The sequence below is a fragment of the Mustelus asterias genome, chromosome 15, assembly GCF_964213995.1.
Source record: "Mustelus asterias chromosome 15, sMusAst1.hap1.1, whole genome shotgun sequence".
Lineage (NCBI taxonomy): Eukaryota > Metazoa > Chordata > Chondrichthyes > Carcharhiniformes > Triakidae > Mustelus > Mustelus asterias.
Genome location: NC_135815.1, coordinates 14,501,881 through 14,517,590, shown reverse-complemented (window position 1 = coordinate 14,517,590; position 15,710 = coordinate 14,501,881). Strand labels below are relative to the sequence as shown.

At 46.6% G+C, this 15,710-nt stretch overlaps 1 protein-coding gene across 1 annotated transcript in view; it reads right to left on the bottom strand.

Annotated features, from left to right (window-relative positions):
• Nucleotides 1-6: 6 nt before the first annotated feature.
• Nucleotides 7-15,710, bottom strand: part of sult6b1 (sulfotransferase family, cytosolic, 6b, member 1) — a 28,943-nt gene continuing 13,239 nt past the window's right edge. The window contains exons 4-7 of the mRNA XM_078229546.1: nt 13,426-13,552; nt 8,670-8,764; nt 5,753-5,909; nt 7-170 (exon numbers count right to left, since the gene is read on the bottom strand). Coding sequence (XP_078085672.1) covers nt 46-170; nt 5,753-5,909; nt 8,670-8,764; nt 13,426-13,552 — 504 coding nt within the window. The 3' untranslated portion in view covers nt 7-45. The remainder of the gene's footprint in view (nt 171-5,752; nt 5,910-8,669; nt 8,765-13,425; nt 13,553-15,710) is intronic.

Genomic DNA, 15,710 nt, shown 5'->3' with positions numbered 1-15,710 from the left:
ATCGTTCCTCGTCCTTCAGGATATTCACAGCATTGTTAATTGCACTCAGCAGTACAGGTCATACTTCAGCTTTGCTCCGATCTTTGTCCCTGCTAGGCAGGCCTCAAACTTTGCATCCATCTCCTGGCTCTGCTCCTCAGTGAACAGAGTACGCCAGTCTCCAATCACACCTGTAGTTAAGAAGAAAAACGGTCACAAAGACACAGGCCGGGATTTTACCACCCCGCCCGCCGCGGGAATTGGAGCGGGCGAGGGGGCGGAACGTGGAAGGGTCCGTTGACGCCCGGATGGGATTTTACGGTTTTACACCCGCAAAGTCTTTAAAACTGCTGTGGTTCAGCCAATTATGATGGAACGCGCGAGAAAAGACAAGCCGATTGTTTGGCAGGTTGACCCTGATTGGTCGATGTGTTGCCATGGAGAACGTAGCCAGGAGCTACGAGCTCCATGGTCCCAGATAATTCAAACGAGGCGCAAGGCTTGAATATATCGGCGGGGAACGGGTGCCGGATAATCAAGGACTTTTCATCTCTGCGGAAACCAGTTACTGATAGACACGGCCTTCCTCTGGGAATAGTGTGACTGGGAGAATGAACAGAGGTGGCACGGTGGCACAGTGGTTACCACCGCTGCCTCACAGCGCCAGGGACCCGCGTTCGACTCCCGGCTCGGGTCACTGTCTGTGTGGAGTTTGCACATTCTTCCCGTGCCTGCGTGGGTTTCCTCCGGGTGCTCCAGTTCCCTCCCACATTATGAAAGATGTGCTGGTTAGGTGCATTGACCTGAACTGGTGCCTGAATGTGGCGACTAGGGGAATTTCACAGTAACTTCATTGCAGTGTTAATGTAAGCCTTGTGACTAATAAATAAACTTTAATTTAAAGAGGCTCACATAGAGCAGGACAAGCTGCTGGAAGAGGAGGGGGGGGGGCATAAGAGGTCTCAGCAGAAGAACGTATCCACCTGGGATGTTTACGGAATGTGTTTCTACCTGAAGTTCAGTGAGAGGCAATATGTGGGATGTGTGCACTTCAGTAAGGATGCCTTCTTTAAATTTCCACCTGCTACAGCGACAAGCACAACACCAGAACAAGGAAGGGATCATATTGCCAGTGGCTATGAGAGTAACCATGGCGACAAACATTATGCGTGACCTGGAGCTGGCACTACTCGCGATAGCTCACAGTTTACTGCCCATTGTTGTATAAGGGAAGTCACTGAGTCTCTTTATTCCAAGAGGCTGAATAGATTTCATCCTCTTTTGCCTGAGGCAAATGTACAGAACGGGCATGTAGCTTCACAAGGACTACAGGATTCCCATGTTGCAGAGTGTCACTAATACACATACATCATTTCACAGGCACCGCATGTTACTCTGCCCAACACCAAAACTGAAAGGGATTCCACATCCTCAATGTCCAGCTGGTGTGAGATGATGGACAGCAAATCATGCAAGTTGATGTCCTGTATCCTGGCAACAGTCATGATGCTTTCATTCTGTGCAACCTTTAGCCAACATTTAACCAGTGGTTAGCACTGCTGCCCCAAAGCGCCAGGGACCCAGATTCGATTCCTGGCTTGGGTCACTGTGTGGAGTCTGCACGTTCTCCCCGTGTCTGCGTGGGTTTTCTCCGGGTGCTCCGGTTTCCTCCCACAGTCCGAAAGACGTGCTGGTTAAGTGCATTGGCCATGCTAAATTCTCCCTCAGTGTACCCAAACAGGTGCTGGAGTGTGGCGACTAGGGGATTTTCACAGTAACTTCATTGCAGTGTTAATGTAAGCCTACTTGTGACACTAATAAATAAACTTTAAAAAGTTGGTGAAGCGCAATTGCAGAGGGAGAATATAGCAAGCGTTTGGAGCAGAGGAGGCTGAGGGGAGATTTACTAGAGGTTTATAAAATGATGAAGGGGATAGATAGAGTGAACGTTCAAAGACTATTTCCTCGGGTGGATGGAGCTATTACAAGGGGGCATAACTATAGGGTTCATGGTGGGAGATATAGGAAGGATATCAGAGGTAGGTTCTTTACGCAGAGAGTGGTTGGGGTGTGGAATGGACTGCCTGCAGTGATAGTGGAGTCAGACACTTTAGAAACATTTAAGCGGTTATTGGATAGGCACATGGAGCACACCAGGATGATAGGGAGTGGGATAGCTTGATCTTGGTTTCAGATAAAGCTCGGCACAACATCGTGGGCCGAAGGGCCTGTTCTGTGCTGTACTGTTCTATGTTCTATGTTTGCCGACTTTCCACCTTTCTATCTGCATAAGAACACTCCTGTCCTCCCCTGGCACTCTGCAACATTAGCAGATCAAAGTGACAACCACTGCAGTACCGAATCAATGTTTTTTTATATTCATTCGTGGGACATGGGCGTCGCTGGCTGGCCAGCATTTATTGCCCATCCCTAGTTGCCCTTGGAGGGCAGTTGAGAGTCAACCACATTGCCGTGGCTCTGGAGTTACATGTAGGTCAGACCAAGTAAGAATGGCAGATTTCCTTCCCTAAAGGACATTAGTGAACCAGATGGGTTTTTCCGATAATCAACAATGGTTCCATAGGCATCAGTAGATTTTTAATTCCAGATTTTTAAAAAATTTAATTCAAATTTCACCATCTGCCGTGGTGAGATTCAAACCCAGTTCCCCAGGACATTAGCTGAGTTTCTGGACTAATAGTCTAGCGATAAGACCACTAAGCCATCACCTCCCCAATGTCTTGAGACAGTCAAACACCAGGGTGGGATCTTCCAACCCCCCCTCCCCCCTCCCCTTTCCCAGGTGTGGAGATGGCATGCCATTGGGATATTCCGGTCCCTTGGATCTCTATGGCTCAGCCACCCCGCCACCAGGGAACTCGATGCAGAAAGAGATGGGACTGGAAACTCCCACTGGCGGGATGAGCCAGAAAAACAAGTCCCAGATTCATGGAGGCTCCACTCGCCCGAAACAATCAAGTCCTGTTGACATTCAGTGGAGCGTATGTCCACCGAACACATTATTGCTAATGTCTCAGTGCTTACAGAAGAAGGCTGCACGTAACAAGGGATAACACACAGCCGGCAGTGGGTTCGATCAACCTCTGAACATTAACAGCTTATAAAGAGAAGTACAGGGCTGGAGAGCTAAGTGAGAGAGAGTGGGCAAGGCCGAGATCAGAGTGCTCCCCCAAGCTCATGCCAATTATTCTTTATCTTTCATGCTTTCTCTCCTTACTCATTCACTGGAGGGGAGGCGATGGCCTGGTGGTATTATCGCTAGACTATTAATTCAGAAACTCAGCTAATGTTTTGGGGACCCGGGTTCAAATGCCACCACGGCAGATGGTGAAATTTGAATTCAATATATATTTTTAAAAATCTGGAATTAAGAATCAACTGATGGCCATGAAGCCATTTGTCGATTGTTGAAAAAACCCCATCTGGGTCACTAATGCCCTTTAGGGAAGGAAATCTGCTGTCCTTACCCGGTTTGGCCTACATGTGACTCCAAAGCCACATCATTCTGGTTGACTCTCAAATGCCCTCAGGCAACTAGGGATGGGCACTAAATGCTGGCCAGCCAGCGACGCCCATGTCCCATGAATCTGCCGTCCTTACCTGTTCTGGTCTACATGTGACTCCAGAGCCACAGCAATGCAGTTGACTCACAACTGCCCTCCAAGGCAACTGGGGATGTGCAATAAATGCTGGCTGGCCAGTGACGCCCACGTCCCACAAATGAATTTCAAAAATTCACTTATTCACTCATTTCCTAATTCAGACAGGTATTGCGACACAATTACGAGCCTAGTGTGATGCCATACATTGCAAACAAGAAGCGATGCCTCTTCCTGTTGTGAAATATTTCCTTATTGCCCCCCCCCCACCCCCTCCACTGTGTTACAACATCAAGTGAGCATCATTGCTAGTAAAAAAAAGTGTTGTCAAATCAAGTGGTGAATAAACAAACTTTGCCAAATACATTTGGTGAAGTAATCCGGGTCGGAAAAAGTTCAGACATTCTACAGGAATTCCTTAAAACTTTATAAGTCACCGGTTAAGTCTCAGCGAGGGTTTTACGGACAATTCTAGGCACCACATTTCCGGAAAGATATTCTGGCCTGAGAAATTAAAGTTTATTTATTAGTCACAAGTAAGGCTGACATTAACACTGCAATGAAGTTACTGTGAAATTCCCCCAGTCGCCACACTCTGACGCCTGTTCGGGTCAATGCACCCTAACCAGCACATCTTTCAGATTGTGGGAGGAAACGCTGGAGCACCCAGAGAAAAACCCACGCAGACACGGGGAGAACGTGCAAACTCCACACAGACAGAGACCGGAGCTGGGAATCGAACCCGGGTCCCTGGTGCTGAGAGGCCACAGTGCTAACCACCGCGCTGCCCATCATGCCACCCACGGAGAAAGGGTACAGAGGAGGTTTCCCAGGATGTCAGCATCTGTGAGGAAAGATTGTTAAATTTAGGACCTTTCCTCTTGGAACAGAGAAGGACATGAGCTGACGTTTTCGAAGTTTCAATTGGGTCGGTAGAAAGCAAAATTCTTAAAGTTTTAAAGTTTATTTATTAGTGTCACAAGTAGGCTTACATTCACTCTGCAATGAGGTTATGGTGAAAGTCCCCTAGTCGCCACACTCCAGCGCCTGTTCGGGTACACTGAGGGAGAATTTAGCACGGCCAATGCACATAACCAGCACGTCTTTTGGACTGTGGGAGGAAACCGGAGCACCCGGAGGAAACCTATGCAGACACGGGGAGAACGTGCAGACTCCACACAGACAGTGACCCAAGCCGGGAATCGAACCCGGGTCTCTGGCGCTGTGAGGCAGCGGTGCCTCCCCGTTCTGTCAGGTAAGAGGGTCAAAGGACAGAATTTTCCCACCTGGGGACTAAGTGCCGTGGAGGTGAGAGGTTTGGGGGTGGGGGGGGGGGGGGGGGGGGGTGGGGGGGGGGGGGTGGTGCAGGAATATGAAATGTTTCCCACTACGGAGGCCAGTGGGAAAATACCTCAAATTTTCTGGCCCCCCCTCTTCATTAATTAAACAACTGAGCGGTTGTGCCATATTCCTTGTCAGGGCAGGCCTGGATGGTGCGTAATCCACCATCCTATCCAGGTGTCATATTGGAAAGGCGCCCAACATCACTGACCCACTATTGAGGCAAGAAGGTGCCCCTCCTGAAAATGAGTATGGATCTCCAGGAATATTCTGAAGCTGGGGGATGGGCCTCCCTCCGGGACTCCAAATCTGGAAGTGCCACCTGTGAATGTTCACCTCCCCCCCCTCCCCCAACCCACTGCTGCGCGGCGCTTCGGGGTCCAGGGTTGCCAGGAGCCTCCATCTTGAACTCATTGAACCTGCCAGTAGGGGCTTGGGAGAATTCAACCCTAGAAATCACAGATTCAAAACCATTGTGGGGAAAAAAAATCTCGAGAGGACTTAAGGATAATATCTTTCACTCAGTTGCCAGGATCTGGAAAGCTCCACCTGAAAAAGTGACGGAAGCTGATTCCATAAATTGTTTTAGGAGGGAGTTGGATAACAACTGAAATTTATAGAATCATAGACATAAGGCTGGGATCTGGAAGTAAACACGACTGCTCTTTCAAAGAGCCAGCACCGGGATGAAGGGCTAAATGGTCTCTTCAATGCTGTAAGTTCCTACAATCCTCCAAACAGCAACAACATGTCCCATTTCCTGCCTCAAAGTGATCAATGCACAATCCTCCCGAGAGTTAGAATTCACCTACCCTTTCGGAAGATAACTTTGCCAAAGGTGGAATGTGTTTTCTGGGAGTTGTCACTCATGGCCTGGAATGTTCCTCTGCCGGCAACTTTCTCAATCTGTTCCTGGCTCATAGAGAGGCCGTAGAACTCTGTGATCCTCCGAATCCCCTCCACCAGGTTCTTTCGGGGGAACAAAACCAAAAAACATCTTAATAAAACCTATGAAAAAGTAAGTCAGCTGGGTGAGTTCAGGGCAGCCGGGCAACACCCCCACTGCCTTGTCCCCACGCATTTATCCCACTAACCTACACATCTTGGGGCACTACGGGACAATTTAGTGTGGCCAATCCACCTAACGTTGGAGGAAACCGGAGCATGCGGAGAAAACCCACGCAGACACGGGGAGAACGTGCAGAACACAGACAGTCACCCAAGGCCGGGGCTCGAACCCGGGTCCCTGGAGCTATGAAGCAGCAGTGCTAACCACTGTGCCGCCGTGGTCGCCTTGTTTCATAAAAAGCAAAAAAAAAGCATGAATGTTGGATGTGCACGCTATTGGGGTAAATAGTGTCACTGCCACACTGCAAAACAGGTTTGATGTGAATCGTGAACCTGATTCCAATGTCACAATAAAAATTTATCTAACTTCCTCATTACACAGCGATTAAAACAAGCTCAATAGAGGTCATTCTGAATTCTAGCCATGAATGTGAACTTCACAACTAGACAAGGACAGGACATGCAGTGACACTTGCACTCAAATGAAAAAGATTGCTTCCAATGGTAGCCAAAATGCCTTTAGAACATAGGACAATACAGCATAGGAACAGGCCCTTCGGCCCAACTTGTCCATGCCGCCCTTTTATTTAAACCCCTAAACTAATCCCAATTGCCCTCATTTGGCCCATATCCCTCTATACCCATCTTACCCATGTAACTGTCTAAATGCTTTTTAAAAGACAAAATTGTACCCGCCTCTACTACTACCTCTGGTAGCTTGTTCCAGACACTCACCACCCTCTGTGAAAAAAATTGCTCCTCTGGGCACTTTTGTATCTCTCCCCCACTCACCTCAAAACTATGCCCTCTAGTTTTAGACTCCCCTACCTTTGGGAAAATATATTGACTATCTAGCTGATCTGTGCCCCACACTAAGGGGCAATTTATCATGGCCAGTCAACCTAACCCGCACATCTTTGGACTGTGGGAGGAAACCAGAGTACCCGGAGGAAACCCACGCAGACACGGGGAGAACGTGCAAACTCCACACAGACAGTGACCTGAGGCCGGAATTGAACCCGGGTCCAAGGCGCTGTGAGGCAGCAGTGCTAACCAGTTTGCCAGTGTGCCACCCATGTAAAAACTGTGGTTACAAGAGAAGGTCGGAGGCTAGGAAGCCTGTATTGAGTAACTCATCTCCTGACTCTCCAGACCTGTCCACCATCTATAAGGCACAATACAAGAGTACGATGGAACAGTCCCCCCTTGCCTGGATGAGTGCAGCTCCAACAATACTCAAAAACTCAACACTATCCCGGGCAAAGTAGCCCACTTGATTGACAACCCATCCGCTGCCACTTTAAACATTCACCCTCTCCGCCACCAACGGACAGTGGCAGCAGTGTGCATCATCTACAAGATGCACTGCAACTCACCAAGATCCTCCCACTGCGATTTCCAAACATGTGACCTTCACCATCTGGAAGGACGAGAGCGGTAGATACATGGGAACACCACCACCTGGAAATTCCCCTCCAAGCCACACACCACCCTGAATTGGAAATATATCGCTGTGACTTCACTGTCACTGGGCCAAAATCCCGGAACGCCTTTCCTACCTACACCAGGTGGACTGCAGCAGGTCAAGCATGTGGCCCATCACCACCTCCTCAAACGCAATCAAGAATGGGCAATAAATGCTGGCCTAGCCAACGATGCCCAAACCCTGCCAAGTAACAAAGATAAACTCCCTCAGTACTGCATCACCCCATATTAAGGATCGTGACCTTCTGACAGTGAACCCCCGGCCAGTTAGGTTCTGATGAGAGGGGAACACTGGCAGGAGTGGCAATGCATCAGGAGTCCTGGATCTCCCCCCTTTATAGATTGCAGTTTCCCACTCTGTGCCTCCTTTTATATAAATCAACTCCAGTTACCCAGCCTTTTCTCGACTGAAACATGTCGATTTACTTATGGCATTCATTTGTATACTGATTGCTTCAACAACTACCCTCGTAAGATATTGTAATAAGTCCTCGGAGCCAGAAGTCCTTTCACCAAAATCCCTTTATTTACAAGTCTGACAACAGCATACCGAGTGCTTTCAGTTAACAGTCTGCACTAGGAGTTCCAGAGGAACTGATACGCCTGGTTAAGTACAAAGCAAGAGGTTCCCTGATTTGGCCCTTAATCAGGGATTTCATATTCCAATAGGCCCAACTCAATTGCCTGATTAAAGTCGTTATAGATATTCTACAATCTTATTACCGTTTGGGTTCCATCTGACATCCCTTCTTAATCCAACCTTTCTAACTTTTCCATCTTGCTCAAGCAACATGAAGCATTAGACCAATTTGTCACTTGTTTTCAATCTTGCGTGCCTGACACAAAATGATAAAAGGCTAAGGGTTCCCATACTCTCGATATGTGTTGTAACATAAACGTTCCCGGAAAATGTTAAAATGAGAATTTCTACCAGAAAGAGAGAACATTCTCAGACACATTTACAAAATTGCTACACAACAACCAGTAGGGTTTTCTCCCAATAAGAGGAAATTTAAGGTTGCTCCTTCTATGAACTGCCCCCAGTTGTCTAACTTAGCAACCTTTAGTCTTGGCAATAATTCTCTTGTAATTGTCAGTAACCAATAAAAGGCAAGAAAAGGAGTCTTGTGTGTATGCTATTAGGTTTGCATCTCGACATAAAGAATCTCTACTGACCTCTTTAAGCTCTTCATATGTGATAAGCATCACATTCTCATCATCAACGTGTTTCTCCCAGATGAGAGCGTTATCAAAGTAGGAGCCCCAGCCAACTGGTTTAAGGATGGAAAAAGTAGTGTCAAAGAGAAAAATCTTAATCAAAAGCATAGTCACACAGTCAAAGGCTCAGTACCAAAAAACATTCCTATACACGTGTTCCTCATTGTCCACAAACAGACGGGTAGCCCTGTTCACCCAATATCGGGTGATGTAGCATGTTAACCTTGTTAATGCAACTTGCATTTTGCAAATGGGTCTGTTGAGTATTACCAGAATTGTTAATCGATCAGTATGTGTGCCTTAGACTAAAACCTGTGAATCACATTTATTAAAGTAACAACTAAACAACAGCAAAATGTTAAAAGTATAATTTTGTCTAGAATTAGTGATTCAACAAAACAAATGAAGTCCCACAGTATTGCATATATTTGATTGATTGTCCCATGTATTAGTATACAGTGAAAAGTATTGTTTCTTGCGCTCTCCAGACGAAGCATACCGTTCATAGAGAAGGAAAGGAGAGAGTGCAGAATGTAATGTTACAGCCATAGCTAGGGTGTAGAGAAAGATCAACTTAATGCGAGGTAGGTCCATTCAAAAGTCTGACGGCAGCAGGGAGGAAGCGGTTTTTGAGTCGGTTGGTACGTGATCTCAGACTTTTGTATCTTTTTCCCGACGGAAGAAGGTGGAAGAGAGAATGTCCGGAGTGCGTGGGGTCCTTAATTATGCTGACTGCTTTACTGAGACAGTGGGAAGTGTAGATGGAGTCAATGGACGGGAGGCTGGTTATAAGGAACCAAGATGATTGGTAGTCTGCAGGTGAAGTCAGGCTTGATACCAAGGGATATCGCCTCTCCCTGGAGATCACATGGTCTGGAATGGGGGGGTGGGGGTGAGTTAATAGGTTGTGATGAACAAAGCATCGTAGCTGTGAGGGACAGCTCGGTGGATAGGATATTAGGATGTAGATAGGCTGGAAAATTGGGCGGGGATCCTGGATTCAGGATTCAATCCTGGACCGGGGAGCGGCGCGGGCTTGGAGGGCCGGGGGGCCTGTTCCTGTGCTGTATTGTTCTTTGTTCTTTGTTGGGGCACATAGACATAATTTATTTTAAAACAAACCTTCAGTTCTTTAGATTTTTCCAATATAAATTAAACTGGAAACTGGCCATGTAAACATGTCACACAATAATAACACCCTGTCACCAGCGGTGGTGCTGCCCATGTTTACATACCCGGGCGGGGGGAGGCGAATGGGGTCTGAAACAGACAGCGCACCCAGAAATCACCGCTTCATCTGGCCTGGCCCATTTTAAGATCTGGCTTTTGTTATATTCACTGTGTGAGTTCAGCTGAAATTGATCAGGCGGATGTGGGCTTGATTTGGGATGGTTACCACTGATGTTGACCCAAGGTCTCCATCATTATTTATTTTTTAATTCATTTGTGAGACATGGGCGTCGCTGTCTGGCCAGCATTTATTGCCCATCCCTAGTTGCCAGAGGGCAGTTGAGAGTCAACCATATTGCTGTGGCTCTGGAGTCACATGTGCCCCACAAGGCTGTGTTCACAGTGCCCTACTATACTCCTTATACACCTATGACTGTGGCCAAATTGCCCTCAAGTTTGTTGACAACATCACCGTAGTGGGTCGGATCTCAAACAATGATGAGACAGAGTATAGGAATGAGATAAAGAATCTGGTGAACTGGTGCAGCAACAATAATCTCTCCCTCAATGTCAACAAAACAAAAGAGATTGTCATCAGTTTCAGGAAGTGTAAAGGAGAACATGTTCCTGTCTACATCAGCGGGGACAAAGTAGAAAGGGTCGAGAGCGTCAAGTTTTTAGGTGTCCAGATCACCAACAACATGTCCTGGTCCCCTCATGCGACACTATAGTTAAGAAAGCCCCCAACGCCTCTACTTTCTCAGATGACTAAAGAAATTTGGCATGTTAGCTACGACTCTCACCAACTTTTACAGATGCACCATAGAAAGCATTCTTTCTGGTTATATCACGGTTTGGTATGGCTCCTGCTCTGCCCAAGACCGCAAGGAACTACAAAAGATCGTGAATGTAGCCCAATCCATCACACAAATCAGCCTCCCATCCATTGACTCTGTCTACAATTCCCGCTGCCTCGGCAAAGCAGCCAGCATAATTAAGGAACCCACTCACCCTGGACATTCTCTCTTCCACCTTCTTCCATTGGGAAAAAGGTACAAAAGTCTGAGGTCACGTACCAACCAACTCAAGAACAGCTTCTGCCCTACTGCCGTCAGACTTTTGAATGGACCTACCTCACACTAAATTGATCTTTCTCTACACCCTAGCTATGACTGTAACACTACATTCTCTCGTTTCCTTCTCTATGAATGGTATGCTTTATCTGTATAGCGTGCAAGAAACAATACTTTTCACTGTATGCTAATACATGTGACAATAATAAATCAAAGCAATCAAATCAAATCACTCAAATCAGCATGTAGGCCAGACCAGGTAAGAACAGCAGATTTCCTTCCCTAAAGGACATTAGTGAACCAGTTGGGTTTTTCAGACAATTGGCAATGTTTTCCTGGTCATCACTAGATTCTTAATCCCAGATTAATTCTGGGTTCCGGAACCCAGCGGAATTCGAACCCGGGTTCCCCAGAACATTAGCTGAGATTCTGGGTTAATAGTCTCGCGATAATACCAATAAGCTATCACCTTTCTACTTAACCAAGTACTTTGAGGGGTGGGATGGAAGGGGGCTCTTCAAAAAGATGCCAGTGCAAGGAGAACAGTTGGGGTGCAAGGATTTCTTCTAGGACCTGCGGTTTCCATCTCCCCACCAGCACTGCATCAAACCGGGTGCGACTCCAGATCGGAGAGGAATGTGTTGACTCACAAGGTTAAGGTTGTGGATCAGCTGACAGTCCATTGGGACGAGCAGTCTGGGTTTTCAAGTCAATCTGATCTAAAACTAACTGAACTTAGCACAGGAAGAAAATGTAAAAATCATATTCATTGTAGATTTCACAATACTGGGAAGCACTCAAAATGAAACGTTCTGCTAGGGGGCATGTGGAGTCCTCCAGATTCTTTGCCTCTTCTTGTGTCTTCAAGATTGGTATTTCTCTTCAGACCTTTCTGGGCTTATGTCTTCATTCGCAGGATACGCACAGCATACCACAGCTCCAGTTCTGACGCTCACATAACTTTGTGTTTTTGGATGTCCCTAAGCTTATAATCAGGGTAGCTTTGAGTTTCAGATTTTCTTTTAAATAGACAACGAGTCCTTTGAGGGGGTTGGTTAGGGATGGTTGATTTTCAAAGTTAACAATTTATGGATGTAAGGAATGGATCATCTATCAGACAAGCTTTCCCTGGTATCCGGCTAGTCTGGGGAGGAGGTGTTTGAAACTCCCCATATACAGGAATGACATTGAGGAGCTGAGTGAACTCGATGAACTTAATAATATAGAGTGGAAGATTTATTGAGAGCAAAGTAAGATAAATATGCTACATAATGAGGGGCCCCAAGGAACTTGGAAGACGCTTCAAAAGGAGAGAGAGAGTTCAATTTGAGGTTACAACAGACAGCAAGGACAAGGACATCAAGAGAATTAAGGGGATTTAGCAATGTTTATTTTTGGGAGGGTTGCCACAGCTCTTACTCCAAGGTGAAAGCAGACCAATATGAAAACAGTCTGTGACATGTCATCTCCTAATCATGGATTTTATATGATTAAAACATTTTCTACCTTTGATTTGTTTTCCAGTTAAATGTTTATGGGTCAATATTAACTCGGGGGTGTGGGTTGGGGATGGGGTTGGGGATGGTTAGGCAGCTGTTGAAACTTCCAGCCCCGGAAGCATGAAGCCCGGGTGATTTTAACTCCCACTCTGGGTGGAATTCTCCCATTTTGAGACTAATGTGGTGGCGGACAGCTCCGGCAGCGCTTGTCCCGCTGACCGGAATGGCGGGAGGCAGATTCTGCCCTGGGAGCCTCATTAGCTTTTTAAAGTTTATTTATTATTATCACAAGTAGGCGTACATTAACACCGCAATGAAGTTACTGAAAATCCCCTAGTCGCCACACTCCGGCGCCTGTTCGGGTACACAGAGGGAGAATTTTAGCCCAATGCACCTAACCAGCACATCTTTCGGACTGTGGGAGGGAACCAGAGGAAACCCATGCAGACACGGGGAGAACATGCAAACTCCACACAGACAGTAATTCGAGGCTGGAATTGAACCTGGGCCCCTGGTGCGGTGAGGCAGCAATGCTAACCACTGTGCCACCTGAGTTTTGCGACAGGGGACTCGCATAATGATGTTGATGGAGTCCTGCACAGGGCAGTGACAGGCTACCAAACCGAGATGTTTGGGCTCATTGGCTGGCCTGCCAGACACCCACCTGGTATTGTCTTTTGTACTGGGAGAGAAAAAGTCAGAATGAAGGGGACATTTGGGTTTCATTGAATAAAGAAACGGTAAACGATAACGCCGAGGAACATGCATTGCGCTTCTAATCCCCTCAATGTTCTTTCCGAGAGGTTCCCTGGGTGGAGAGGGCTTTTGTTGCCTGATCGTCAACTGTGTGCACACTTCTATACCCTAAGGTCAGCTTTTCGAAGAGTAGGGAGAGGTGCTGATTAAAATCCATAAAGAATTATGCAGCTTGAAAAGGTTAAATTTAATAGTAACGGTAGGCAAGATGTGTACCTTCTCCAGTCATGTAATTCCTGAAGAACTCATCCCAGGATCCAACATTGGGCAGTAAAGGGTTATTCTGATAGAAGTGATAATAGGACGCTGCATTGTCTTTAGGATTGCGAAACACAACCAGTAACTGCAAAGAGAATGTAGAATATAGAACATGGAACAGTACAGCACAGGACCTGGCCCTTCGGCCCACAATGTTGTGCCAAACATGACACCAAATTAAACAACTCGCTTCTACCTGTCTTTGGTCCATATCCCTCTATTCCTTGCATATTCATGCACTCATCTAAAAGCCCCTTGAATGCCCCTATCGTATCTGCCTTCACCACGACCCCTGGCAGGCACCTACCACTCTCTTTGTAAAAGTATTAGATATTTCAACTCTGGGAAAAGGATTCTGGGTGGGATTTTCCGTGTAAGAAGTTTAACAACACCAGGTTAAAGTCCAACAGGTTTATTTGGTAGCAAATACCATTAGCTTTTGGACCGCTGCTCCTTCGTCAGATGGAGTGGAAATAATAACAGATTCTAGCATTTTCCCTATTACTGATGTTAGGCTACTGACCGGTCTGTAATTCCCTGTTTTCTTCCCTCTTCCCCCCCCCCCCCCCCCCCCCATCTCCCTTTTTAAATAGCAGGATTACATTTGCCACCCTCCAATCTGCCAGGACTGTTCCAGAATTTATAGAATTTTGGAAGATGATCACCAGCGCATCCACTATTTCCACGGCCACTTCCTTTAGTATCCTGGGATGTAGATAGGTCCTGGGGATTTATTGCCTTTCAGCCCCATTAATTTCTCCAGTGCTGTATTTTTACGAAGACTAACTTCCTTGAATTCCTCCTTCTCACTAAACCCTTGTTTCCCCAGCATTTCTGGGAAGCTATTTATCTCTTCTTCTGTAAAGACAGCACTAAAGTAGTCATTTAAATGCTCCGCCATTTCCTTGTTCTCTATTATAATTCTCCCATTTTGGACTGTAAGGGACCTACATTTGTCTTCACTAACCTTTTACTATTTACATACCTTTAGAAACTACAAGCAGGAGAAGGCCATTCTGCCCTTCGAGCCTGCTCCACCATTCATTTTAATCATGGCTGATCAGCAAATTCAATATCCTGATCCCTCCTCCCCCCCCCCCCCCCCCATATCCCTTGATCTCTTTAGCCCCGAGAGCAATATCTAATTTCTTCTTGAAATCAGACATTTTGGCCTCAGCTACACGCTGTGGTAGTTAATTCCACACATTCACCACCCTCTGGGTGAAGAAATTTCTCCTCACCTCAGTTCTAAAAGGTTTATCCCTTATTCTCAAACTATTACCCCTGCTTCTGGACTCCCTCACCGTTGGGAACATTCTTTCTGAATCTACCCTGCCTAACCCTGCTGAGATTTTCCAGCACTTTCTGTTTTTGTTTCAGATTCCAGCATCTGCTGTAATTTGCCTTAGGTTAGAGCCACTTGTCCAGCCAATTCAGGATCGAATCACAGAATCACGGAATACCACAGCGCAGAAGAGGCCCTTCAGCCCATCAAGTTTGCACCGATGCATGAAAGGCCCTGACGTGCCATCTAATCCCATTTGCCAGCACTTGGCCCACAGCCTTGAATGTTCTGGCGTGCCAAGTACTCGTCCAGGTACTTTTTAAAAGGATGTGAGGCATCCTACCTCCACCACAATCCCAGGCAGCGCATCCCAGATCGTCACCGCCCTCTGGGTAAAAAAGTTTTTCCTCCAATCCCCCCCTAAACCTCCCACCCCTCGCTTTTAACTTGTGTCCCCTCATAACTGACCCTTCAACTAAGGGGAACAGCTGCTCCCTATCCACGCCCCTCATAATCTTGAACACCTCAAATCAGGTCGCCCCTCAGTCTTGTCTGCTCCAACGAAAACAACCCAAGCCTATCCAACCTCTCTTCATAACTTAAATGTTCCATCCCAGGCAACATCCTGGTGAATCTCCTCTGCACCCCTTCCAGTGCATTCACATCCTTTCTACAATGTGGTGATAGCTGGAGTAATTGCTGGGGACTACACTCCATTGAACGCTGATGCTTTGGCACTTATTTCGATCAACAGCCACGCAAAAACGTTCTCTTCGTCCATTGTAATAGATTTCATCTCATTCTCAACTACTGCCAGCTTTGTTTCCATCATCTCGTTCACACTTCTGCTTTTCATACAATGCTTGAAATCCGGAACAGTGAGAGCTAACATAAGTTGTCTGAAACCCTTGACATCCAGTTCTTTTTTAAAATTCTAATTGTGTGTCTGTGGTCTTAG